General features: G+C 44.7%; 2 protein-coding genes across 2 annotated transcripts in view; one reads left to right on the forward strand and one right to left on the reverse strand.

Annotated features, from left to right (window-relative positions):
* Positions 1 to 11,525, forward strand: part of TASOR2 (transcription activation suppressor family member 2) — a 73,130-nt gene extending 61,605 nt beyond the window's left edge. Inside the window, exons 20-24 of the mRNA XM_074942717.1 lie at positions 58 to 211; positions 1,698 to 1,803; positions 6,173 to 6,354; positions 7,863 to 7,977; positions 10,726 to 11,525. Coding sequence (XP_074798818.1) covers positions 58 to 211; positions 1,698 to 1,803; positions 6,173 to 6,354; positions 7,863 to 7,977; positions 10,726 to 10,729 — 561 coding nt within the window. The 3' untranslated portion in view covers positions 10,730 to 11,525. The remainder of the gene's footprint in view (positions 1 to 57; positions 212 to 1,697; positions 1,804 to 6,172; positions 6,355 to 7,862; positions 7,978 to 10,725) is intronic.
* Positions 11,526 to 14,857: 3,332 nt separating this feature from the next.
* GDI2 (GDP dissociation inhibitor 2) overlaps positions 14,858 to 27,991 on the reverse strand; it is a 32,326-nt gene continuing 19,192 nt past the window's right edge. Inside the window, exons 4-11 of the mRNA XM_074942718.1 lie at positions 26,003 to 26,137; positions 21,873 to 22,071; positions 21,247 to 21,378; positions 19,583 to 19,682; positions 17,946 to 18,117; positions 16,242 to 16,386; positions 15,767 to 15,821; positions 14,858 to 15,679 (exon numbers count right to left, since the gene is read on the reverse strand). Of these exons, the coding sequence (XP_074798819.1) occupies positions 15,524 to 15,679; positions 15,767 to 15,821; positions 16,242 to 16,386; positions 17,946 to 18,117; positions 19,583 to 19,682; positions 21,247 to 21,378; positions 21,873 to 22,071; positions 26,003 to 26,137 (1,094 nt within the window). The 3' untranslated portion in view covers positions 14,858 to 15,523. The remainder of the gene's footprint in view (positions 15,680 to 15,766; positions 15,822 to 16,241; positions 16,387 to 17,945; positions 18,118 to 19,582; positions 19,683 to 21,246; positions 21,379 to 21,872; positions 22,072 to 26,002; positions 26,138 to 27,991) is intronic.

The following is a 27,991-nucleotide window of genomic DNA, read 5'->3' on the forward strand; positions in this document are numbered from 1 at the left end:
AGTCTGACCCATTAAAAGGTACATATTGTACATGAAGAATGTTTTTGCCTTTAACAGATCCCTTCCTTGCTGAGATTAAAGCATTGTCCAAATGTAACCTTTGCTGGAGTGGACAGCCCAGAGGACGTAACTGATCACACTTATCAGGAGCTGTTTCACATGGGGGGGTTTGTGGTCTCTGATGATGAAGTGTTAGAAACTGTAACTTTAGGTGAGTCTAATTACCTCCTCCCCCTTTATACCCATGAAAATCATTGGTCTTTGTTGCAAGAGGATGATATTGCAGTACTGTAATAACTGTGACTTAAATACAGCGCAGGCTTAGGATGGATCTAGGGAAACACATGGCTCTAGAAGCTGTGGCATTGTCAGGAGCCTCTCGAGAGATGTTGGTTGGTAGCAGATGCCAGTATTCCCAAAGCCAGTCAGGATGGAGCATTTCTCCCCAGAAGAGAGAACTTTTTTCTTTCTGTGTATTGAATATGATGCTTGTGAAAGGCATTGGATTGGCTTCCCTCTGTCCACAAAATGGGCACCATCGCCAGCTTTCCTGAACCCTAACAATGCGAGATCATCTCTAGGGCTGAGAGCATAGTTCAGTGTCCATGGCCCTTCATGGACATTAAGAAAGGGATAGATAATAAAACAGAAAATATCATGTTGCCTCTATATAAATCCATGGTACGCCCACCTCTTGAATACTGCGTGGAGATGTGGTCGCCCCATCTCGAAAAAGATATACTGGACTTGGAAAAGGTTCAGAAAAGGGCAACAAAAATGATTAGGGGTATGGAACAGCTTCCATATGAGGGGAGATTAATAAGACTGGGACTTTTCAGCTTGGAAAAGAGACGACTAAGGGGGGATATGATAGAGGTCTATAAAATCATGACTGCTGTGGAGAAAGTAAATAAGGAAGTGTTATTTACTCCTTCTCATAATACAAGAACTAGGGGTCACCCAATGAAATTAATGGGCAGCGGGTTTAAAACAAAAGGAAGTGTTTCTTCACACAATGCGCAGTCGACCTGTGGAACTCTTTGCCAGAGGATGTTGTGAAGACCAAGACTAGAACAGGGTTCAAAAAAGAAATAGATAAATTCATGGAGGATAAGTCCATCAATGGCTGTTTGCCAGGATGGACAGGGATGGTGTCCCTAGCCTCTGTTTGCCAGAAGCTGGGAATGGGCGACAGAGATGGATAATTTGATGATTACCTGTTCTGTTCATTTCCTCTGGGGCACCCGGCACTGGCCACTGTCGGAAGACAGGATACTGGGCTAGGTGGACCTTTGGTCTGACCCAGTATGGCCGTTCTTATGACAGTTGTGGTGTCAGTTCATTCCAGTGAGAATGGGAGTGTTTTGTGGTGTGAACATCTGTACACTAGAAACTAGGCAGAGATTCCCACTAATTGATTTTACGTAGGCCAAAGGACAGTAGTTAGTGGGTAACATCTTTTGGCCAATACCAAACTTCTCTGGATCCACTGGCGAGTTGGAGATGAAAGATGCCTCTGTTCTAATAACCCCTTGAACTCTCACTGAAAACAATACAAAACTCTTTGACTTTTTGGCCTTCAGATTGCTCTTTAAGAACATGACGATGTGCTTTCTATATGTAGTAATGCTTGGACATCCGGTTTTCCGACACCACCTGATTCTCAGACTCGATACTGAAATATTTTATTCCCACAGGTCAGCTGAAGGAAATAGTTAAAACACTGGAAAAGCTGAACAGTCATGGAAAGTGGAAATGGCTGCTTCACTACAAAGAAAGTAAAAAACTAAAAGAAGACATAAGGTAACTGTCAGCACGGATCTGTCAAGAACAAATTGTGCCAAACCACCAGCTTTCTTTCACAGGGTAACAAACATTGTAGATGGGGGGAAGCGGTAGATGTGGTATATCTTGATTTTAGTAAGCGTTTTGATACTGTCTTACATGACCTTCTCATAAACAAACTAGGGAAATACAACCTAGATGGAGCTACTATAAGATGGGTGCAAAACTGGTTGGAAAACCGTTCCCAGAGTGTGGTTCACAGTCAAACTGGAAGGGCATAATGAGTGGGGTCCCACAGCAAGGGATCAGTTCTGGGTCCAATTCTGTTCAATATTTTTCATCAGTGATTTAGATAATGGCACAGAGAGTACACTTATAAAGTTGGCAGACGATACCAAGCTGGGAGGGGTTGCAAGTGCTTTGGAGGATAGGATTAAAATTCAGAATGATCTGGAGAAATGGTCTGAAGTAAATAAGATGAAATGCAATAAGGACAAATGAAAAGTACTCCATTAAGGAAGGAACAATCAGTTGCACACATACAAAATGGGCAATGACTGCCTAGGAAGGAGGACTGTAGAAAGGGATCTGGGGGTCACAGTGGATCACAAGCTAAATATGCGTCAACAGTGTAACACTGTTGCAAAAAAAGCAAACATCATTCTGGGCTGTATTAGCAGGAGTGTTGTAAGCAAGACACGAGAAGTAATTCTTCTGCTCTACACTGCACTGCTTAGGCCTCAGCTGGAGTATTGTGTCCAGTTCTGGGCGCCACATTTCAGGAAAGATGTGGAGAAATTGGAGAGAGTCCAGAGAAGAGCGACACAAATGATTAAAGGTCTAGAAAACATGACATATGAGGGAAGATTGAAAAAACTGGGTTTGTTTAGTCTGGAGAAGAGAAGACTGTTACAAGAAGGAGGGAGGTAAATTGTTCTTGTTAACCTCTGCGAATAGAACAAGAAGCAATGGGCTTAAATTGCAGCAAGGGAGGTTTAGGTTGGACATTAGGAAAAACTTCCTGTCAGATTTCAGAGTAGTAGCCATGTTAGTCTGTATCAGCAAAAAAACCGAGGAGTACTTGTGGCACCTTAGATACTAACATTTATTTGAGCATAAGCTTTTGTGGGCCCAAACCCACTTCATTGGATGCATGCAGTGGAAAATACAGTAGGAAAATATATATATACACAGAGAACGTGAAAAAATGGGTGTTGCCATACCAACTGTAAGGAGAACAATTAATTAAGGTGGACTATTATCAGCAGGAGAAAAAAAGCCTTTTGTAGTGATAATCAGGATGGCCCATTTCCAACTGTTGACAAGAAGGTGTGAGGAACAGTAGGGGGGAAAAATTAGCACGGAGAAATAGTTTTACTTTGCGTACTGACCCAGTCTTTCTTCAAGCCTAATTGAATGGTGTCCAGTTTGCAAATTAATTCCAATTCTGCAGTCTCTTGTTGGAGTCTGTTTTTGACGTTTTTTTGCTGGAGAATTGCAATTTTTAGGTCTGAAATTGAGTGACTGGGGAGGTTGAAGTGTTCTCCAACTGGTTTTTGAATGTTATAATTCTTGACGTCTGATTTGTGTCCATTTATTCTTTTGCATAGAGATTGTCCAGTTTGGCCAATGTACCAAGGTTGCCAACAATGCTCCTCTTCCATGTACATTGGCCAAATTGGACAATCTCTGCACAAAAGAATAAAGAATAGCTCCCCTTAATGAATTGGTACTCCTCGGTTTTCTAACTGTCAGGGTGGTTAAGCACTGGAACAAATTGCCCAGGGAGGTTGTGGAATCTCCATCATTGGAGATTTTTAAGAGCAGGTTAGACAAACACCTGCCAGGGATGGTCTAGATAATACTTAGTCCTGCCTTGAGTGCAGGGGACTGGAGCTCTCGAGGTCCCTTTCAGTCCTGCGATTCTGTGATTCTAAAGTAATGACAGCATTGGCTGGCTGGTTTCCCAGGGCTTGTCTACACAGTGCTGCAGTGTGGGCTACAGAGGTGTGATTTCTAGAGCACTCAGCCCTATGTAGCCTCTGCTGGCACGAACTACAAGATCTCTCGTTTGTGTTTCAAACAGGACTACATTAATGCACATTAAGTACCTTTAAGACCACGCCAGCAGGGTCTATGGAGAAGTCTGAGCACAATATGTTAGAGTGCTCCAGAAATCACACCCCCTTGTAGACCAGGCCCCATCAGATTCTTTTAGCTTCCAGCCCTTCGTCAGTTGCATGAGTAATACATCCTGACATCACAATCTTCAGAAAGTCCAGTATGGACTGATCGGGCTAGTTAAGCATCTGAAACTTTGTCTTGGTCCCTTATTGGACTGATTAGAGGGTTTTAAGTTCTGCTCATGTTACTTTTTGTTTACCTGAGCAATTTTTTGTTAGACAAGGACCAGTTCCAGCAAGGTTATAATTAAAATCTGAAATCCAGATGATCTATAAATCAAGTAAAAGTTACAAAAAATCATCTGATCCAGGTCAGCAAAACGCTTCTTTAATCTGTTAACCTTGGGGAGTGTGAAAAAAAGGCCTCAATCAGTGAAACCACACACACAACGGTGGTAAAAGAGATTATGCTTGCCAAGTCAAGCCCTCTGGAGTTAGAAAATGCCAGAATTAAGGTTGCTTGTGCATATTCATGATAGTCTTTAATTAAATGATCACATACTATCTTTCCACCAGACACCTGCCTCATTCAGTGCATATACGAACTGTGCAGCTACACTGAAAACAAAGGTGTATTGTAGAGGCAATTAAAAAGCTACTCATGCTGTACTGGACTTGCTGGCATTGGGCCAGATCCTGAAGTCCTTACTGTGCAAAGCTCCCACTGAAATCATTGGGAGTGGTACCTGCGTAAGGACTTTAACATTTGGTTTATTGAGGGCTGTTTGGAGTAGGCTGTGGGTTTTCCAATTGATATTAAAAAGGAAATGATTAATTTTACAAATTTCCATTAAGCAGTTTCAGGTAAAGTGGGTTTGGCTGTACTATTATTAAACTGTCAGATCAGATTAGGCTCAGTGTAAGCTTTGTAAAGGCAGAGCTTTGCGAAAGCTAAAGGGACATTGTCAACCTGAACTCTAGTCAATTTTCAAAGAAAAATAGTTCCAAGTATTTTGTGGTCCTACATCAGCCACTAAGTTTCCAGAATAATGTTTGTGGCTTTGTGTTTTTTAAAACATTTTCCCGCTGTTGCCGTGTGAAAGACTCACACGAACAATGACTGTGCCAGGAAAACCATGAAACCAACTATTAGGAAGTACTGTCAAATGGACAAAGTTATATATGCTGGAAAAAACATCTCTGTCAGTCAGTCATTTTAGGTGCTACGTGTAAGACCCCTAAGTTTAAAAAAAAAAAAAAAAGTGATTTTTTTTTTTAAAGCTAACAATGTCCATTTAATAGTATTGCTTCCATGGTTTTTTTTAATGAAAACCATTTGTTTGAACATTCCCCAGCTAGCGAGTGAGACAGAAAGTGAAACTTACTAGAATCAAAGGTGAAAACTGAGCAGTCTGTTTTCACTGCCCGAGCAGAGAGAAGTACTGAAAGGAAAATTGGTGAAAAGTAAACATAGTTTTAAAATTCCTTCACCTTCAGCAACCTAATGCGTGAATACAGGTCAGGAAATGCGATTTGTCATCGGACAGTACGTCCCTTTGAATGGCCTCTGGTGTCTCAGAAACTTTGGGCCTCTGACATCTGCACTGCAAAAAACCAAACCAAACCAAAAGCCGGGGCAGCGAGTCTGGGTTTACGGACTCAAGCTTGCGCTCCAGTGCTAACCGTAGCCACGTAGACTTTCCCACTCGGGCCCAGGTGGCTTTCAAAGCCTGGGCTCTTGCCCTAGTGGGAGCATCTGTGCTACTATTTTGAGTGCCGGAGCAGGAAACTCACTGCTGCAGCGTTTTATTTGCACTATGGACGTACCCTCAACGGCTCACTCTTCAGAATCTACCAGACGAGGCTCCTGCAGTGCGTAACATCTGGAGGTGTTAGCGACATAGATGGAACCATTACTTCAGTTAGACTCAAGCAGCCCTGCTCAAGCCCTGTTCTGGTGCTGGTAACAAGACACCTGAGCTGACGATAACAGGCCACCCTGAGACCACCTAAGCAGTGGTCAGCGTTGGGAGCTCCCTTGGCAAACTTTCTTGCAAGGTGGCGGGGTGGGGGTGAGCCGTAGTGATAATTACTAATGTAATTGCATTGGCACAGGTTAAAAAGCAAACACATGTAGGGGGGAAAGTCAAGGGGAAAGAAACAAGTGTGTAGAACAAAGGCTTTAAATATTATCCGTGATTATTCTGTCTGAACGTAAACCAACGCCATGATTCATGGGGTAAAATTTGTTTCTGTTCCAACAGGGTGGATTCTACTGCTCACAAAAAGAACTGGATACTGAAATCGTGCCAAGAAGCTAATACTGTTGAAGTTCTTCATTACCATCAGTGCGACTCCAAATCGTGCACAAAATCTGAGCATCTGAAGTGCTTATTAAACCTGCAGGTTCAGCACATCAGTGCTAGGTTTGCTGTGTATCTCACAGGTGAGAACTGAGCTCAGGACACCACTAATGATTTGTCATACAGTAGCACCCTTTAGCCCTAGTCGGCATTGGGGCTTCATTGTGCTGGGTGCTTTACAATCGTAAAATAGACAGTGTCTGCCCCCAAATTGTCCTTTGTTAGAACATAAACAGACACGGTAGGTGGGTGTGAAACACAGCATGAGGCAAGGGTAACAAAACAGGGACATCCGGTTGCATATCGTTCTGGTGTCCCTAGCCTGTTTGCCAGAAGCTGGGAATGGGCGACAGGGGATGGGTCACTTGATTCCCTGTTCTGTTCATTCCCTCGGGGGCACCTGGCACTGGCCACTGTTGGAAGACAGGACACTGGGCTAGACGGACCTTTGGTCTGACCCAGTATGGCCGTTCTTATGGATTCTATTAAACATTCCCTTTTGATGACAAACAGATTTTGACATGAATTATAATTGGTGAAAATAAAGAAAAGATTCCTTTGGGAGTTGAATGCTAATTAACTCAAAGCTGTGAGGCAAGCACCTGTCGTGTCCTCTTATCCTGATAAAGGGGCGGTGTCTATAGCATAGGGGATTAGAAGCACAGGCATCTTGTTGTCTTCCCAGCTTTGTTACTATCTGGCTTTTTCACTGGAAGGATGCACCTGACCTCTGGGCTTCCCTTCACCCTTCTTCAAAAGGAGCGTGATGATGTGAAGATGCTTACCTGCCTTGCCGACATGCCCGCAGGCTCACTGTGTGCTCTGTGAGCTTTGCATAGATGAGAGTTTGCTTGTCAGCACAGAGCATTGTGGTTCCATGGACCCATCAGTCTAGGAGGGTAGAAAACAGATGGGTCCATGGAACAGGCATAGCTAATAACTCGGTGTTTCATGCTCTAGAGTTCCTTCCCTCAGATAATCTCACAGTGCTTTATAAGCAGTTAAGGAATTAAAGCGTAGGATAGCCTTGTGAAGTGACCGTGTTAATTGCTCTTTAGAGCTGGGGGAGCTGATGCACAGACGAGTGTCACACAAGGAGAGCAGAAATATGATCCGGGTCTCCCATTCCAGTGCTCTCCTCGGTACTGTTGTACTGGATTGCAAACTTCCAGTTGCTCAGTGCAAGTAATATTTTTTTTATCAGGCAAATAAAAGATTGTTTCGTTATCATTCGCCACGGTAAAGGGCAAGAGAATTTTCTGCCTGCGTTAGTAAATTTTTTGTGTCAATTTTTCAAGGCTATTTAATGCACTCATGTGTTTTCTTATATTTGATCATTTTATTATTGGCTGCTCAATAGATATTTACAAGGCACTTTCCATTAATCTGCTGAAATTTGCAAAACAGCAAATAATAATTGGAATCAGTCATTTCACCCAGGGAGATGAACCCACTCCATTCTGACACGAGGAAGAGAATACATGCTGGTTAGATGTGTCAGTTTGACTGTTACTTTAGGGTTTCCATAAGCAAAAAGGACTGTTTCATTTCATCAAGGGTATTCTTCTTCTTGCTGCTTTTCCATTTGCAGATAAGCCCAGTGTCAACAGAGAGGTCTTTGAAAGCAAAGGGATCCTAGTCACTGATGTAAATAACTTCACTGGAACTGTGCAAAACGTGGTTGTCCCATTTCAAAGCAGCTATTGGTAAGAGCAAACGAGGGCTTACGATGCGAATCCCTCTATCAGAAAGTGCACTAATACCCATGCTGGGAATTGTAGAATTGCAGAAGCAGCAAATCTAGTAACAGACTTCTCAATAATAGAGGGAATTTATCAGTCTCTGTGGTGAGAGAGTGGAGTCCTGGAGTTTAGAATTACTCAGATGAGGCTGATCTAGCCTGTTCCACAGGGGGGCTATATAACATTATAGCTTATCACTGTTCTTTTCCTCCCAGTCACTTCAGGAGCTTGACTACTCAATGGCTCCCTCTGGTGCTTTGGGAGAGGGAGTTACCTTTGTAGCTAAATCCTGTGTGTGTTGTGTCTAAGACCCAGGAGCTGGGATTCCTGAGTGCTGCTGTCTTTTGCACTAGTGCTTTGCATTAAGGGCTAGGGACCCACAGCCACCAATACATTAAATTGATACCCGCCAGGTATTCCTAGAGTGGTAGCTGCCTTCTAGCAGCTGAAAAAGGGAACAGCAGGGTCCAGAACGCGAATAAAGGAATCCTAGCGCTCCGGAATGGAATTCTTTAGGAAATGGAACATGCTCACGTACCTGCCTTGGCATGTGCTCCCTATTGAATCCACTGCAGTTTTTTAAAGCGTTGAGGTCAAGGCAGAAAGGCAGCGCCCCTCCTACCCAGCCTCCATGTTTCCAGTGGTCAGCAGCGCCCGGGTATCTGTGCCTTCCTTCTCTCAAACTACTTCCCTCGGTCAGACAGTTGAGCGTGTCAAAGGGCCATGCTGTCTCTTGGACGGCGCACAAGTAAAATGGGTACAGCGGAGCTGTGTCCGCACACACTTCCGCTAGGCTCTTGTCTTCTTCCTGAGAATCCCAGCCTGCGCCCCTTGTTCTGCAACACTTTGCCACACCAGCCACCTGGCCTCCCACCTCTTCTGCACCCCGCTGCTCTCCTGCTCCTGCATCTGTTCCTCCTCCCACCCCCGCCACCACCAGGGCATTCCCTGCCTAATTGTCTTGCGGCCACTGTCCACCTGATTGCCCCCGACTCCTCCCCCAGTTTAAGAAAAGCTGTCAGAAGGGGTTAATGATGAAAGAAGTCTGAAAGACCATGCAGCCAAAAGGCAGGCACGTGTTAGCTCTAACCCTGCAGCTCCTGACGATTTCGGTGTGCGTGTAGCTCCCAGGGCTTAGCGTCCCTGCTGTGCAAACAAATGAACTCCTGGAGTTCGCGCAGCTCTGCTGAGCATGCTCCTGCTGCAGAGCAGCTGCCTCCCTGCTGCCTCACTTGCTCCGGCAGGAGCAGCAGTCGAGCTTTAAACCAAGGCCCACTCCCCTTGGACAGACCAGCTAGCTCCCGCATAAAGCACCGTTTACCATGAGCTAGAGATTGGTGTGGACAGGAGGCAGATTAGGGGCAACAACTCAAGCTAACACTGCAGCACAGATAAGCCCTTACAGCGCACCTTGTGTTAACATGCAGGTTGCTCGTGCACAGAGCAGTGATTCTCAACCTGTTTATCAGTAAGAACCATAGCTACAGTCCCCTATGCCCAGCGCCCACCCCCCAGAGAACCCTCCACAGAGGGGACCCGAAGGGGAGCCCTGAGAGGGGGGACTGGACAGCTGGAACCCTGCCGTGGGGAGCCAGGCACCTGGACTGGGACCCCGCAGTGCGAGGCCAGGCAGCTGGCAGCCAGACCCCGCTGCGGGGACCAGGCACCGGGACCGAGACCATGCCATGCAGGACTGGGCAGCTGGCAGCCAAACCCAGACCCCAGGACCCTGTGGCGTGGGGCCAGGCAGCTAGACCCCAGGATCCCACCACATGGGGCCAGGCAGCTGGGACTCCTGTGCCAAGCCAGGAGTGCCAGAGGAGGGCCAGCAGCCAAGTCCCTAGGCACAGAGCCCCACCTGAAAGCTGGCACCCTGCAAACCTCTGGTTCCCAGCACCCTCCACCCCCTCACAGCCCAAAGCCCCTGCCCAGAGACCAGTCACCAGCCCCCTGCTGGCAGGAGCCCTCCCCCTATCAGACCAGAGCAGCAAATTTTTGAATTTTTTTTAGCACACAGCTGGGCCCTATTTGGGCCACATGTGGTCTGTGGGTTGAGAACTGCTGGCACAGACTTTCCAGGGATGAAGGGTTGTCATGGTAATTATGCAGGGGGGGGGTCAGCAGTCTACTCCCCTCTAGCTCAGCTGGGACAGCATGTGTGGAATAGGAACAGCCTCTCTCTTGACAGCAGGCAGCAGCCTCGGCTGAGCCCAGGTCTTGTTTTGCTGGCTGTGATGTTCAGGTTGGCAGGAATTGAGTGAGAGGGGGCTGTGCTGCACTGAATGGAGACCTGCAATCCAGCTCACCCTCGCCCCCCTCCCCTGAGCAGTGGAAGGAGAGGGATGGAGCGGGGGTTGATGAAGCCAGCTCTACGGTGGCCAAGCAGACACACAAGCTGCACTCTCCTTTCTCCTGTGCTCACAAGGGGAAGAAGGGATGGGCTCAGAGCCCATTGTTGGAAAGGAGGGAGCCTTGAGCAGACTTCCTGAAAATGTTTCCCCTAGTGAGACTCTGCTGGAGGTAACACCAGCTGGCAGTCGGTCATTCGACCAGATGCCTGGATGTTCTTCCAGTGACTTGGCCCCTATTTTGACAGCATGGCAATCCCCTGTGAATGTATAGAACATCCTGCCTGTCACACAGCATAGCGCGGGTAGCCAGTGCCATTTAAACAGCTACTAAAAACAATCTGGGAAACTTCATGTGTTACAGGTGATGAAATTCAAGGACAGCAGCGGTGGTTCCAGTGACAAAGAATGAAGCTTTTGTTAAAATAGTTTAGATAAAAGGTAACTTGTTTGGGTTCTGCTGTTACAGCCTAAAGCTCTAGGCGCAGAAGGCAGAGGTAGTAGATTTCCCTTTTTTAGTAGAATGTTAATTATTTAAGGCTAGCCAATGAGTCTTAGTAGAGGAACAGATGCACCCTACTCCAGCTGCATAGGAAGAGAACTATTTTAATGTATACAGTATTTTAAATTATTTGTTTTCTGAAGTTAGTACAGCTACATATGGAAACTAGGGGAAGTGCAGTTTACTTGAAGCTTAGGAGAGATGTTAGTCCATTTTAGCAAGTGCTTTTTATAAATGCGTGTTTATGTACATAAGGTACACAACATGCGTGTGGTATATGAGCAGCAGGAGTTCTGTACATTTTCAGCATGTTCAAGATTACTCCAGCTCACTAAGTCTGCAATTGGTCAATCAACACTACATTAAGTTCTCACTGGTTTTCTGATGGTACCATTTCCATTTGACTTGTGGGACTTCTGTTTTCCACTAGATGGAACTCTTGTAAATAGCAGAATGTCAGGCTTCTGGAACAAAAATCATATTTATGGTCTTCTAAAAAAAAATAATAGACTTTGAAAGGAAACTGCAGCAGTCAAGCGACATTTGTAAGATACTTACGGTATCTACTGGGAAGTGTTTTGTAACTAATCATTTTTTTAAAATAAAGCAGACTAAAATAAAGCTGTTGTGTACAGGAGGACTTTGTATAATGTTTGACAAATAAAACAAGACAATTCAAAGTCTCGTGCATTGCTGTTGGTTTAGGACTTTACCAAAGCACTCAACCTTCCTCCCCTGTAAACTAGTGTAGCTTACCCCCGAATACAAATCCTTCTGGTGAACTGCATTGACAAACAGGGAGCTGGGCAGGAAAAGAGAAATTCCACATCCTTAGCAGGGCTGTAATGTTTATCTGCTGGCTTGTAGGTTGGCAGGATCAACGCTGGGGTGGGCTAAAGAACCTTGGCTGGGTCTAGAAGGGCCTTAGTGACAGGGAAGGTTCTGCTATCGTAGAGGTATGCAGGATACGAAGCAGCTTGTGCTGTTGCTTTCACTTCCTTGAGAGGGAGTTTAAGTCTACAAAAACAGGACCCCCGGCCCTCTACCTAGAGTTGCCACTCACAGCACAAGTGAGGGAGAGCACATGTGCAGTCCAACAGGCACTGGCTAAAGATCTTTGCTCCCAGCTGCAGGGAGCATTACCACACATATAGTGGCACAAGCATGGGGAAACCACATCTTCAAGCTCAGTTACTGTACACCAGCAGTAACCTCTCTGGCATGTAGTCAGGGCCTGTGTTTCAAGGGGCTGCTGAAGGGATAACAGTAATAGGGCATTACTGGTTGCCACAAGCTAAAAGCCATGGCTGGTGGTTGGTTAAAGATTCCTCCACCACCCCACCCCTCAGTGGGCTTGTATGGAAATAGCAGTGCTTAGAGTTTGGCAATAGTTTAGGAAAGACTTGACTTTTCCCCTACACTGGGCAATGGAGTGATCCTACCCTTCCTGGGGTATTTAGCATCTTCAATGAAAGTTCACTCCTCTAGTCCTTTGTCATGTCAGGGTGTGACTGCCTACATGGCTATGGTTTTGGACAGGTCAAAAAGTTTGCAGAAGTCCATGAACCTCTCACATTTCATGATTAAAAAGGGTGCTAGAAGCAAGGGAGACTAAGTTGAGATGGAATCCAAAGCCTACATCTTTCTAGTAGTTGGCCAGGTAGGCACCCCACTTCATACCTTAAAAGATGAAGGATTTCATGAGGAAGATATTCATGGTATTGCAGGGTAGGGAGAAGAGGACACCTACATGAAGCAAATGCTACACTCTGATACTACTGACGTAGGCTTCCAGGGACATCCCCTACTCCTTCCCCATTGGGGGGGGGGGGAGGGGGAGGGAGAGGAGAGCACTAACCAGACATAGTTTAAGAAATAAGCCTCTTCACTTAAAGCCTCCAAGGAGGAGCCTGCAGCCAGACAGCACTTATGAAAAAGGTTTCATGCCAAAACCACTAGCTGACAGCATGAAGGAAACAAGCTTCTTGGGCACAAGCAGGGAGTTCAGGGTTCTAACAACTCTGAAAACAGACTACAGTTCACTGTTTGAAGCTGCAAACTCAATGGATGGATAGCAACAGCACAGGAAAGTTTTTTACTATAGTAACATTCCTTTTCCACCACCTACACCATGAACTTTGAGTGGAAGACAAGTTAGTTCTGTTAGCTTTCCTTTACACACTCCTCTGCTATTGCATAGGTGGCCAAATTTAGGGAAAGGCAAGATTTATTCCTCCCATAGCTTGATTGTCACCTAAGAGTAAGACCTAGCTCCAAAAGTAGTTGAATCAGACAAGAGATAAGACACTGGCTGCTGAAAGGTGAAGAGCGTGGCCAGTACTGACAATTAGCAGATGCATCCAAAAAGAAATCAGTCTACTGAGAATAAAACCAGACTATTGGAGATAGCAACCACTAACTGAGGGGAGAGTTATGAAAGGGATAGTAAGAACTAACCACTCATGCAAGTTCTCAAGGTGCATTAGTTCAAGTTAGAGGCACTTCCTGTGAGTGTACATCTGGAAATGGCTCTTGCTCTACCAAGCACAACTCTTACTACCTACCTATTAGGTACCAGAGGCTTCCAACCATACATAGATCTTCAGAGAAGCCCTGTCTTCAAAGAACAAGGCAAGTCATTCTATTCCTCGTTCACCTCCACCACATCAATGGAGTAACACCCACTTTTAGCACATTACTGGAATACCTGGAAACAGATTGGGAATGGAACGGACAGCCTGGTCCCTTGGTTTACAACTGAACACAGTTTTATTGTGGTGGTGTGTCAGGAACCATCATCATTTCTGCTTTTTCCCAAAAGCACTGCTGAGGCGTTTGAGAGGTACTGATAAAACTGAGTATTTTATTCAAATTTAGCATGCAACAGTAGGGTAGCAAGGTAACATCCTTGTACTTCTGGTTCTATTGTTCAGTTGGCCAGTCACTAATGCCACGTGTCACCCCCACAAGCATTTTGGCTCACATTTAGGGCTGATAGGAGGCTTTTCACTGAGACAGTGGTGCTAGCTATCACTTCCTAACTTACACATCCACTGAGTGTTATGGTTCAGAGGCAATTTACCAAACCTAGGTCAGCAATTGCTTTACTCCCTCCCATAGAGGTCGAGTAGCAGCATAGCTTTAGTCCAACACGTTGAGCTGTACCCTGCAAAGCTTGTTCTGGTAAATGCAGGATTACTTCGTGTGAACGCTGAAATGAGAAGTACTAACAGATCTGGTTAAAGTCTGAAGTACCCCCATCAAAAAGGAGACACCCATGAATCTTTAAAACAGCCAAAGTTAGACTTGTTAATGGGCATCAAGTTAGACAGGAGTTTGCAGTCCAGAACCAAGGTGATGCTGTGCTGTTTTCAACCGCAACAGTGGCACTTGAGGGGCAAATGAAAGTAGCTCCGGTGAGATTGAATAGAGTCTAGGAATTTGGCTGCACACCAAGCTGTCAAACTTCCTGCTGAGAGAGTGAGGATAGGGCCAAGTAATGCTAGAAGTAAGGGCTGAGTGTTTAGCCCAGGTGCTGCAGTGCACTCCTTGTATAGTGATTCATCTGGTCTATGCCCTTACTGCTGGTTAGCGAGGACAGACTGAGTGTCCATGAGATGGGCTTACAGCTTACATGGTCATCAACTGCTCTGAAAGTAAGTGCACAGCTGCTTTGAAAGTCAAGCCAAGGATGTTTAAATCCATGGTTTTTCCTTGTATTTGGATGGTTGAATTCCAAGGCACAGAAGCTTCACTCTGGCAGGCACGCATCTTTTAAGATCTTAAGCAGACGCTACTTGTACTAAGTGGAGTGAATCAGACCAGAGCAAAGGACTGGTTTCCAGAATTTGGCTTTACTTTGCAGTACAGAAATCATTTGAGCCTTTTCAAGAGACATCAGAAGCAGAGGCTCTGTCATATCAATACTGCAGTGCAGTTTGGTCCATCCAAAAAGCCACATGGGGTACAGAAAATACTTTCACATCATGCCTGCTTTGTAATTTGTTCTCTCAATTTTATTAGATTGACACACAAAGGAACCTTAGGCACAGTTGTCCCAACTGATGTAAACAGTTTTAGAAGCTTAAGGGTGGGTTAGGTTCTGTGCCTAAAACTATGCCAACATTTGCTGCTACAATAGATGTGGGCTTTGTCCATAATACAACTTGCCACAAAGTTAAGATTGATGGGAAAGACTTTAGGGATGCTGTCCACAATAATGGAGTGCTCAGTTTAGCGTTTTCTTGGTATCGGGTCTGAATGGCATCTGTCAAATTCACGGATGCACCAGAAGCACATAATTGGGAAATGGATTTACAAATGATTAAAAACACAAAGGTAACCGGTCAATGAGTTATTTCAGTTTGCACCAAAGTCTAGGTCTGCAAAAAAAAGTTCAGTAGTCTGCTGTTTGCTTATAAGGTTAGTGAACAGTTAAATCAGTGTCAGTAATTAGCCAGATTCTGGACAGCAGCCCTGCTAGAATGAAATTAACACATGATACCCAAAAGGGGAGCATTTACCAGTGCAGTACTCTTCAGTCTCTCAGAGATGTGATTACAAAAGCAGGCCTTACAATATTGAGTTTCATACAGTGTTCATTAAAGTTCCTTATATTCATATTAGCCGATTTAATTTCTCCTAATTAGACATTACTTCATTACTGCTGCTCCTGCTCCCCATAGATATCATTTTTCTTGCGTTTCATCTCTTCAAAATCGAACTCTGATCCCATCATCCTCTTATAAATATCTTTGATGTCATCACACGTCGTCTCAAAGTGAGTGGTAGCATCGTAGGTACGAGAAATAAAGATCTGGAAAATAAGTTTTCAGGCTTAGTGTCTGGAGATTCTCCCCTTACATGGGCACACCAGTTTGATTGTTTGCCATTTCATACTAACCTGGCTTTCGGTTCCCAAGTCAGTTGGTGCAAACAGATCACTGATGCTAACAAACCTATGAGAGAAGACATTTTTCAGAATGCTTAAATGTTTCCCAGCGCCTCAATGAAAGGTGAACGAATACAGGAGCCAGGTAACTTGTAATATGATCAAATGCCAAAGCCATAGGGCAAGAAGCACACATGAGGAGGTTTTGGTGCTAGGACAGAGCATTGGAGTAGTTGTCTTGGGGGTGAAGGAGTAGGCCGAGTAGGTATTCCAATGACTGATACATCCACTCCCATGGGAGTGGATATATCTACTGGCCTTCCAGCCTCCCTCATCTGCCCCATGACCTCTCAAGATCAGAATACAACCAAAAGACACCCAGATCTGTCTGTGTTTGGCAAGTAATCGTTAATTAGTCCCCGGGCTAGTTTAGTAATCACGAATGCATATGAGCCGCTAGATTGCTGATGCAAGGTGGAAAGCTTACTTCTGTTCAATGGGCTCCAAGAGATCTAAGGCAGGTTTGATTTCTCTCTCTGGATCTCCTGTTTCCACAGTAGTGCTAACAATGGCTATGTACTTCCCTTGCGCTGCCACGTTATGTGCAGAAGAGATCATGCAAACGTAGATATCTAGAAAAACATTACAGTAATGAGATTTCATCTACACCACATGCCAATTGAGAAGAGCTAGGGAGATGCTGGCAGTGACTTTGGATGTGAGCTGACTCACCCATCCAGCTGCACACATAGCTGGGCCATGGGGATGTGCATTCACATTTCTGTTTCCCTCTTTTTCCTCCTAGAACTTGTTGCATTTGAACCTTGTCTGAGATCTAGTTTTAGTTTGTTGGGACAAGGATTTACATGTAATTCAGACCTCTATGTACATCAAGCCCTTGGCCTCAGCATACAGTGGGATTTTATATGAAAACCCCTAATTTCAAGGAGTTTACACACCCAGTATTGAGCTCTCTGGCCATACAAACCCCCATCAGCTGATTGCACTAGGAACAGAATTCAGCCCTCTGCCTCCACTGCTTGAGTAAAGACAGACAATAACTTACAGCAGTAAGAGAAGAGGTGGCCCTTCTCATCAGGCCAATCAACTGAATTGCAAACTGGGCAGATCCAACCACATCCAGTACCGGGCAGCTATTTATAAGCCAGTACATCACAACCCTTCAAGAAAGTGTCAGGCATAAAAGAGTGTTTCCAGATCCAAGCTGAATTAGAAGCGGCAAGTTCCACATTCTGGCTCATGCCCGTGCCCAGTATTGGACTGCAACCACTTGGATGCTTTGGATTCAGACAAGGGATTCGAGTACGAAAGGCCCCCTAGGTTTGGGGCCTAAATCAGTCTGAAATACAAACTTCACCTAAACTTTTTAGTTTCTCATGTAGCTCTACTGGCACTTGGTGCTTCAGATACAGAGGTCCCTGCCTAGATTATGGGAGGGCAGCAAGCAGCTCAAACTTGGGTCCATAAAGCACTTCAACATCTTATGCATGCTGGGGAGAGTGATGGGCTTTGCATGCCTAAATGATACCATCATCACCTGCAGAAACAGCCAACAGCTGTTTTCTTCAAGAACCAATCCTGCTTCCACAATGGAAAGGACTAGGAACTAGTGTGTGGGAGAAGGAGTCCAGGAATTACTGCCACATGATGCTGAGACAACACAGAACAAGCGTGGAGAGTGCACATTGCCTCAGACAGCAAAGCAGTGCAAAATTAGAGAGGAAGCTGAACTGAACACGAGTCAGGGATCTCAACTGCATAATGTAACCACTTCATTATGGCTGCACATGTGCAGCCATGTTAGTATTCTTTTCCCCCCAATAAGAAATACCGTATTTGACAAGTGTGGGATCAGGAAGGGAGCTATACCAAGACACTGAGGACCCCAAGAAGTAGCACGTGTGCAAACCATTAAAAAGGAAGGTGATCATGTTCTTTGGGAGGGTGGCTTCCTGAAGTGGTTTTTATTATGAATTGTTTAAATGTTTTCCTTGATGGTTGATAAAGTTCTTTACTTCACAGAAGCCTAAGACTTTCATTTGGCCCAGTGGAGGCAAGTCCACTTAGCATGGATTTAATGAGCATGCCAACTTAAGTGCAGACAGTCTATAGCAACACCCACTTATGCACTGACATGCTAAGCATTTAACAGCCACTATTCCCCACACACCTGATTTCCGGTTGACCTGATTCTGTGGAATGATGATCTGGCAGGAATTGGCATCATTTGTGTTCTTGATTGGGTGGTTTAACATACAGATTACTCGAATCACTAGGCCAACTTTTGTTACACGATCTGGGACGTAACTGGGATCACAGATGAGTTGTTTGCAGCGAGCAACCTGCCAAGGATGGACAAAGTACAAACTTAAATTCCTCAACTGGAAGAAGAGTTTTCCCAGATGTCCTCAAGCACAGAGTAGCCTCTTAGCATCTCTAGTCAGAATTGATGAGATGCACTGCTGCTGACCAGCAACAGAAACAAAACTAGTTTGGATTTAGGTGGTGGTTTCTAGTAGATTAGCCTAACAGTTTAGTGCAGTATCGGATTTTCGCAGCAGAGAAGTAAAATGCGTAGAGCAATGAAGCCGCCAGTATTATGAAGCATTCCATTTAGGAGCTATTCTCCTTGTGTCACAGGTTCGTATTCCACCTCCAGCAGGATCTGGATTTTCCACCATCAGCTCTAGACCATAGTTTTGTACATGTCGTCATCAATACAAGTCATTATCTGCAACTTTACAAGCAGACACTTACATTTTTCTACACTTTTGAGCTATACGCATGAACTATTGAAAGGTTAGAAGTTAATACATGCTACAAAGTTTGGTTTCCTTAATCCAGATGTTTATTTAGTGTAACTTTGCATTTATATTGTGCAATCTTATGGATGTATCAATAGTAAGAATGTAGGGACACTGAACAAGAATTGCCCCATCAGCATCAGAGGGATTAAGGTTATAAATGCATGTGTCCAGTCAGTGAGGCCATCTGGAGATTTGGAAACAGAATGTGAGCACAAGTTAGATATTTGCTATATACAGCATCCATCATTTGTAGAGTTTTATTTGGATTCATCCTGGTATGAACAACTGCCATTTTTTTCATGATTTGAAGATTAAGAGGCATCTGTATTACAGAGATGGTTAGCAAGTGAGAAATTCAACTCTCCCTGTAAAACTGCAAGCAAACCGGCAGATGAGTAAAGTGTATTTAGAGCTTCCATCAGATATGGGCAAGTAGATTTTCTGCTTGGGCTGGCAAATTCTGATAGTTGTGCAAGGCTGATTTAATTGTGTATCTGAGGAAACAGTAAGAAAATTCAGTGCCAGAAATATACAAGCAACTAATGCATCTTAAGGACAAGGGCAGAGTCAATTGTATGTTTAGGTTAGATGCACTGACAGCTGCAAGGAAAGGTGTCTCGTTTTCATTGAACGGTCTCCTCAGCTTTCAAGGAATACAACAATCCTGACATACATCCAGAGTTAAGATTTAGGATAAAATCTCTCTGAAGTTATTTTCTAAGTCTACTTCAAGTAACGTAGGACATTCACCCGTTTAGATTTTCTTACTGTCTTTTTACCACATCACTCCAGTGGCACAGCTTTGCGAGCTTAAAAGCAACCTTAAGATTGAATCAAAAATCCCAACGAGTTTACAATCTGATGGCTCAACCTAGTTTGTGCATGTACCAAACCAAGCCTGAGTTACTCAGACACTACACTTGCTTTTGTGTTAATGCCGATTGAGGAGGAGGTCTCGAACAGCAAATATCTGAGAAAATAATCCAAAGCATTACTGTACCTCTCCTTCAGATTTCACACCAATGACTTTGCCATTTTCTATCACAATCTCTTCAATTGGCTTGTTCAGCATGTAGGTGCCTCCGTAAATAGCACTTAGCCTACAAGAGTAAGGACGCTTTAGCATAACGAAGCCTCATGTTTGCTACAGCCTTCTTATAGCAGATTGTTCATTTACTCTGCCTTAGCAGGCAGCTGCATACACTGGAGGCGACTGAGCTTCTGGTAACAGTTTCCTGGTCTCTGGAAAGAGTCAGAGCCAGGAGGGTTTGAAGAAAAATCCCCTTCACCCCCACCCCACCTCACCCAGGGAACACATGCCCTGCCCAAGCCTAGGTAACTTGGACTATTCCTCAGTAGGCCATTTAAACAGTCCGTGAACCTTTAGTTTGGAGTCAGAAGTGTCTTATTCCTGTAACTCAAGAATCTGGGGTCATAGTTTTACTGCCTAGGATACCACTAAGAATATAGTTCAGTAACTTAGATACTTGCTCCCAAATATCCACTTTACAATTAACTTTTAAGAGCAGTTGCAGTTCTAGCCAAGACATGCATCTTATTGTAGCAATTGCTTATTTCAAATATTAAGAGGAGAGGCCAATATGTGGTAACTTAAGCAACAAGTTTTGAAATTGCATGGGAATTACTGAAAGCAGAGACCCAACATGTCCAGTCACTACTTACTTCTTTGATTAAGAGTCAAGGACTGTCAGCTTAAGGCCAAAGGAGGAGGCTGGAGTGAACTATCAAGACACCAGCCAATACTTGGGACTAGTCAAAACCGTTATTTACATCTGCTGACTGGTGTAAATCAGCTACTTGATGGCCAAGTAACTCAAATAGGCTTCAAGCCACTAATAACGCCAAGACCTGCAGCATTCAGGCAACTGTTCTGTGGTGGAAAAGCCAAGTCTATTAAAAAAAGCTGGATACTGTTTCAGCTTTAACATTTGGACTTTGAACAAATTCTACTCGGCTTATACAGATCTCCCTGTGTCAGAGAAAGGTTTAGTAATTCTGAACACCAGCCAGCAGGCCTCAGTTATGAAGAAGCTGGAGTGTGATTCCACATAAAACACTGGCACATTTAAAGTAGAAATGCTAGTCACTGCATTTTACTGTAGTTTCCAGTTTGTTTTTTTAAAAAAAAAAAAAACAAGACCCACACCTCCAAAGGCAGCTTAGTCAGTTCCTGTAGTATTTCAGATGCCCTGCTAACTGCTAAGTTAAGCCAATATTAACAACCTCTGCTTTAGCTCACCTCTGACACTAAACAATTAGCACAGACCACAGCTCAACTCTGCAGAAAAGTTTAGTTTGAAAGGCTTTCCCCTTTCAAGTCAGTTTAGTTAACCTGGGGCCAGAGAACTAATATGTGACCCACTAGACACTTCACCCTCTGAGAAACACCTGGCCCCCATCCACACTGCTTATTCAAGTACCATCCTGCCCTCCTGCAGAAGCACTGCCCCTCCCAGCTCCTGGCTGATGCTGCCCATCCCACACAGTGGGATTTACCTAGAGACAAGAGGGAAGCTAAAGAAAATGCTGTTTATTACTTAAAAGGTTCTCAGCAGAGTCTGTGCATTAGATTCTAACAGAATCCTCGAATACACTTGACGCATTTGAGACAAGTTATTCACACCACCACAACCCAGTCCTCACCTTGCAAATCCCTGGGGCAGCTCTCCAAGGCCATAGAGGGGATAAAGGTATGGGCTTTTACCATATCTAGCCAGAGACTCACTGTAAAGTTTAATCCTGTTGATTGTTTCTTGGCATGGCTGATCTAGGTAGCTGCAAAAAGAGAATCAAGACTGTAAAATGCATTTGGTGAAATGAGTTGCGATTTACTCAGACCCAAGATGGCCTTGGATTAGGTTGTGCTTTAAGAATTCACATTCACCCCCCCCCCCCGCCCCATGAAGATATGCTCCCCATGGTTCCCCCGACTCCACTGCTGCCCCTTAAAGGCTTATCCTGCAGAAGAGCTCTCAGTCAGGCTGAAAGGGAAGAGAACACTTTATTCAGTGTACAATTGGAGAACTCATTTAGGCTCTAAGTACCTCTGGAGGATATTTCTGCTTGTGAAAGAAACCCAATCAGTACTGAAGACCCAGCGTTTAAAGGCTCCATTCCAACAAGCAGCACTCAAGGATGCTGCATGAGATTTACTTCAAGAAAGGTACATTTGTGGCTAATGGACATGGTCCATTACTCTGAAGGATTATCTCCCAACTCACTGGCCACTAGCTTACTTTGGGAAAAGCCAGTGAATAGCAAACACTTACTCATCAGTTCTGTAGAGTGCAAGGGCATGGCCTGTGAAGTCTATGACATCTTGGCCCAGGTCAAACTTTTTATACACCTCTCTCATAGTGGTCTTCTTGGGATCAACACCTTCAAAAGTCCGGGGGTCATTTTCATCAAAGTTGGCAACACACACTAAGAATTTCCTGAATCGGCGTTTCTCAAACAAGCCCATTAAACCTACAACACCAAAAGAATGGGTCAGATCAGAGGTTAGAAGTGAGGAATGAGTTACTTTGAAGGTCCTTTCAAAGTAAGCTTTCCTCCAGTTCCATGGCAAAGACCATGGAGTATTACAACAGAGATGAAGGGCTTTGTTTAACCCTAGACAGCAAAAGTTTACACTTTAATCTTTCCCTAAGGTACCCCTAAATTAACTGTGCCCGAGTATGAAGTAACCATTCAGGCTACAGAGGCCAAAAATCCAGCTAAGCATGGAAAACCAGTTTGCTTAATACTGGCAGCTGCCATAGTAACTGACTATTAAGAGCTTGGAAGATGTGCCAGACACTACTCAGAGGCAGGAAGAATGACAACCACACCCAGAGAGTTCAGAGACAACCTATATGTGGCCTGGCTTCCACTACTTCCAGTCATTGGAAGAGGGGAGGGAACTGACCCTGACTATGGTCAGTGAGCTTTTTTGGATCAGCCTCAGACTAGCAGAAGTCTGTGTTAAGCTCTATTACCCTCTAGCTAAGGGAGAAGGAGCTCTCTCCCCTATCCAATTCATTGGGAACCAGACACCCTCTTCCATAGCATTTGGCTCCTCCCCAAAAGGCTAGCAACTGCCTATGTGGCTGCCAGCTTTCCCCAAATTGAAGACATGAAGCAGACATGATCATTCCACTGCTGCTCTAAGCAAAAGGTAGTCACTGTCAACAGATAGCAATGCTGAACTAGACTGAGCAGCTGCAGATTTAGGCAGACATTTCATTGGTTGCTTTCAGTTCACGTTTGAGAATTCTTTACAACAACTTTAAGGAACTTAATGGCTTAGTTCCCCATACTTGCCAGAGATGGCTATGTAATGCTGGTCCGTGTAAACAACTGTAGCAACTACATGGATAGGACAGCAAGTGGGAGAATCTTGCCCCATGATATATTATTCAGGTGTGTTCCACAACAGAAATGCACAAGGACCCTGTATATGATTACAAGTTACTAGACGGTCACTTTTTTTGCAATGGGTACAAAAGGAACTAAAAGGGCTACCTAAATAACTCTTCCTCAGTTTATACATCTTGCCTGCTTAATGTCATTTAAGAGTCTGAGCGCTGGTCTACATTACAAAGTTAGGTCAACTCAGCTACCTCGCTTGGGGGTGAGAAAAAACTCCTCAGAGATGAAGTTAAGCCATCTAAGCCCCAGTGTTCACACTGCCAGGTCAACAGAAGAGTTCTTCCCTGGACCTAGCTACTGCCTCTTGGAGAGATGCATGTACTACAGCAGTGCAAGACCACTCCCAGTGCTGTAGTGTCTACACTAAAGTGCTCCAGCTGTGCCATTTCTAGTGTACACATACCCAAAGACTCTAAAGTGCCGAGAGATGGCATTGCTACTGAGCAAGAAGCCAAATACACTAATTTCCCGGAGTCTCAGGATTTTACATGTCAGCGAACCTGAAAAAAGTTAAATAGGAACTTGAAGCAGGGGAATGCCACAGAAAACTTATAGAAGGCCAATTAATCAGAACAAGAGACTAGCCACAAAGGGCTGATTTGACAGGGTCACCAAGGGATACAGTTTTGCCTCTGGACCTGTTCTCTCTGGTTTGCTAACAGCCAGGTCTGCTACTGACAAAGAGGTCTCCCCTGTATCATGCATGATATGTGCATCTGGAGCACACATGCAGCGTCCTCCCTGGCACATTCAGAGCCTCCCCCAGCTTGTCATCAGGAAGGGTATTTCTGCACCTGTGAAAGATTCTGGGCTGTCTTGTTCCTCTGGAGAGGAAATTACTAGAGCCCTGCATGGATACAAAAATTTGTATCCACATCCGATACACATAAATTGTCTACAGATATTGCAGATTTGCAGGGCTCTACTGACAGCTCCACAGGTCACCACGCAACAGTGACACAGGGCTTTGCCAAACCCCCAACCACCGCCCACTTCTCCCCAGAGACCTCCCACAGCACACTCATGCTTCCTTCCCCACTATGGGGTGGGGGTGGGGGGGAGCCTACATCCTGGGCCCTCACGTGCAGCACCACCCTCCCAATGAGGGGTTTGGACACCGCCGTGCAGCAGCAGCTCTAACACATACTGTGCTTGACTCACTGCACAGGAGTGCATGGTGACGCTCCCTTCTGGGAGTAGTATTTTATCACCTCTGTCTGAACAAACTGGAGACTACAACTCCCAGAATGCCCAGCAGGCAATTGCTGCAGTGTGATTCAGAGAGTGGAGCTGCAGCCTCAGGGCTGGGTGACAGTCACTCTGTTCTGGTGAGTGTGCTGCAGAGCCCTGCGCGGATACAAAATTTGTATCTGCATTGGAGCTGTGATCGGCAAAAATGGTCTGTGGATATCTTTGGATTTTCCAGGCTCTAGGTATTATCTAGTACCCCAATTTTAATATTTGGAGTGGTGTTGGTAGTGCCTGACTTTGTCTTAGGCCATCCTAAAAAGCTGCACTGCACCGTGAATAATCACTAGCATACTACTTGGAGACAAAACTGTTCAGTCATTAACCTTAACTGTTGCTAGCGGATTCCTAGTTTGTAGTAAAGGAATGAGAAAGTTCAGGTTTGCCAGGTGAAAAGTTATTTAACACATTCATATGAGGAGGAGAATTTTAACAGTTTGCCTACAATACAAGATAAGCAAGCATCTTTGTTCACAGTGAAGAAACTTGGAGCTGGAAAGATTACAGCTACAAGGTAATAAGTCTATGGCTGAGTTTGGTCTGCTAGTCCTGTACTACAGGAGACCTTCTAGAGAGACCATCCCTCAGAGACCCAATAGGGGGCAGAGCATGTCACACCCAGACTGAATATGTGGCATTATGACTTGGTGCATGAGGTTACACCACCACTCAAATTTGTTCCAGACATTCTTCAATCATGATCAGGTGGGGAGAAGGGATCAGAACAGGATGAGCATGGGGCCTAGTTCCCCAGGAGGCTCACCTTGCTCGGGTTCTGTGCAAAGCATCACCCCCCGCATTCAGCCCTGCTGACACTGGCCTCACACTTCACCCCAGATGTACTTCTGCCTCTGTCAGAGGATGTGAGCCAGGCCTGCTGAGCAGCAGCAGCTCTTGTGCACCCTGAGGGCTGCCCCTTCTATAGCTGCCCAGCTGTGCCAAGATATAGGCTCAGTGAGGCCTAGTGAGTGGGGCCAGGTCTTGTGCCTTCTGCAGGGAGCAGGGCTAGGACAGGTGATCCTGGCAGTGCCAGCCCCACAGAGGGCCTTTACCTCCCCCACCCCAGTTATGGCAGAATGGGGGGTATGCAGCCCCTGATGGAGGGTAACAGGCCCTACTGCCAACTCAACAGTTAATGAGTTACAAAACTGAAATTTAGGTCCTGCACCTGCCTGCAGCCACCTCTGCCTGGAAGGCACTTCTACACACACCTGCATTTGCCTATCATGGAGGGGCTGTGGATCAAATCTGAATGGCACTGCAACCCCACATACCAGACAGCATCCTTACTGCTACTATATGGGGGAGGAGCTGCAAGCAAAAAAAGAAAAAAAGAAGAAAAAAAAGAGTACTAAGGTGGGGTGCAATTCAAAGAAGGTTGAGAATTTGTCAGCTACATTGACCACATCTGGTGTTTGCAGTAAGAAACAGATTTCTCATTTGGAAAGTGAGCAGCTGAGGATGATTACTGTACTCAGCCATAGAATGCGCTACTGGAACAGATCACATTATAAACACCATTACTAATGCACATCATTACCTTGACACATTAATCAAATCTTGTTACCCTTTTCTATAGTGTGGTTGCAGATGAACACATCCAGGAACGAGTCCCAGTTCATCCGAGACCCACGATGACCTTGGTACAACTCAAGTCACAGGAAATGTCAAATAATTAAGCTTACAGCTATGACCTCTCAGAAGGACACAAGCAATAGTACAGCAAAGTATAACAGCTTACTGGATGCCAGGGCTTCTGACTCAGTGGAAGGAACTTTGTAGATTTTTCCTCCCCTGTAGACAAAGCTTCCTTCAGTCACTTTGAAGTCTAGGTAGCGAGTGACTTCTGTGTAAAGCAGCATCTTTACCAACTGACCTGCAATTAAGAAGTTTCAACAGAAAAGTCAGCCAGCAGTCTGCAGCCAGGTGATCATTTACTTTGTGTATGAAGGACAGATGACTGTTAGTCTTTTTGCAGGGCCCTCATTATGACAGAAGTGTGCTTTTTGCAGTTTAGGATGAGCTCCTGCAATGCTAGGAGCACTGCTCTGCCATAGCATTCCCACAGATTAGCACACACAAGGTAGAGGTTGCACAAATTGTAGAGATTTATGAAAATGTTGACATTCTATTAATTTTAGCCAGCTTACAGCTGTTTAACAACTTCCTTGGATACAAATTACACACACTAGAGCATTGGTAAGTATACAAGAATATTACAACCACTGTCCCCACTCTATTAGTATCCCTGTCATTTATCATGGAGCCTGCTACACGTAGCAAGGTTTAGACTTCAGTTTCAACTTTGCAAATAATGTTACATAGAATAGACTGTAGTAGCAGGGACAGGAGCTCTTCTCCATAAGAGCAGAGTATTAGTCAAGTATACAAACAAGTTAGACAAAGAAGCTGTTGTATGCAGTTGTAGGGTGGTCCCCTGCCCCTGTCCCTTCTGCTTCAGACCCCATGAATACATCCCTGGCAGGAAAGAACATACTACTACCTAGCTCAGGGGTAGGCAGCCTATGGCACGTGTGCAGAATGCAGGACACAAGCTGATTTTCAGTGGCACATCCTGGACCCCGGCCGGCCGGCATACCAGCCCCCAGCACACTGGCCCCAGCCTGGGGCAGTGAGGGGGGCAGACAAGGGCACGAGGGGGCACAGCTCAGCACCCCCACCCTTAAAAATTGTTCTAGCACCACTGTACTGGGATATTTTTAAGTCCTGGTTTGTTGCTTTGACATCACTATCGTGCCACGTGGAACAGCGCACTGTGTTTGACATTGAGATTAGAATGTACATGCAAGAACTGGAATCAGAATTTTCTGACCGATTTCAAGATTTCCAGCAATTTGGCCCAATGCTTTTTTCCTAATTAAACCTGAAAAGTTCAATTAAAGTGACTTGGATTTGTCTGTATTTCAGTGGATGGGTGTTGAAGATTCCAAAATGTAGCTCATTCAGTTAAAAAGGTCAGAATTGTGGGCATCAAAGTTTGTAGATCTGTGGAGTGCACTTGAAGCTACCAAGAGAGATCACGGGGCCTCTATTCTGACCTGCTGGACGTCCCTGCCAGTGAAATTTAACAGTTTGAAGAAAATTGTGTTTGCAATGCTTTCAGCATTTGGATCCACGTGCCTGTGTGAACAGGTATTTTCACACATGAAATCTGTCCCTCTCGGAGCCGGTTAACAACTGATCACTCAGAAGCCTGTGTGCAGCTTAAAGTATCCAAATATGTGCCAGACATTGGAAAACTCAACAAGGAAAAGCAAGGGCAAGGATCACACTAAACTGATATGATCTGCATTTTAATTTAAATTTTAAATGAAGCGTCTTAAACATTTTAAAAACCTTATATAAAACTAAACTATTGTTGTATTTAAAGTAAATATTATAGACTTCTAGAAAGATATCTTCCAAAAATGTTAAAATGTATTACTGGCACGTGAAACCTTAAATTAGAGTGAATAAATGAAGACTCAGCACACCATTTCTGAAAGGTTGCCGACCCCTGACCTAGCCTACTGACAGAAAAAGTCACATCCCTAGTTGTTCTCATGTGGGTTAGTTGAGTTTAGAGTTCTGCACACGAAGTAGTCTCAACATAATGAGCTGTTCCAGAGCTATTACATTCAAGCTTCAGCTAGTTTTATGTAGTTATTGTCACTATGCAAAGACAAGTTTTATGCTTGGTAGTGTCTTATCCCTTACATACATTTCAGTG

The sequence above is a fragment of the Natator depressus genome, chromosome 1 (genome assembly GCF_965152275.1).
Source record: "Natator depressus isolate rNatDep1 chromosome 1, rNatDep2.hap1, whole genome shotgun sequence".
Classification (NCBI taxonomy): domain Eukaryota; kingdom Metazoa; phylum Chordata; order Testudines; family Cheloniidae; genus Natator; species Natator depressus.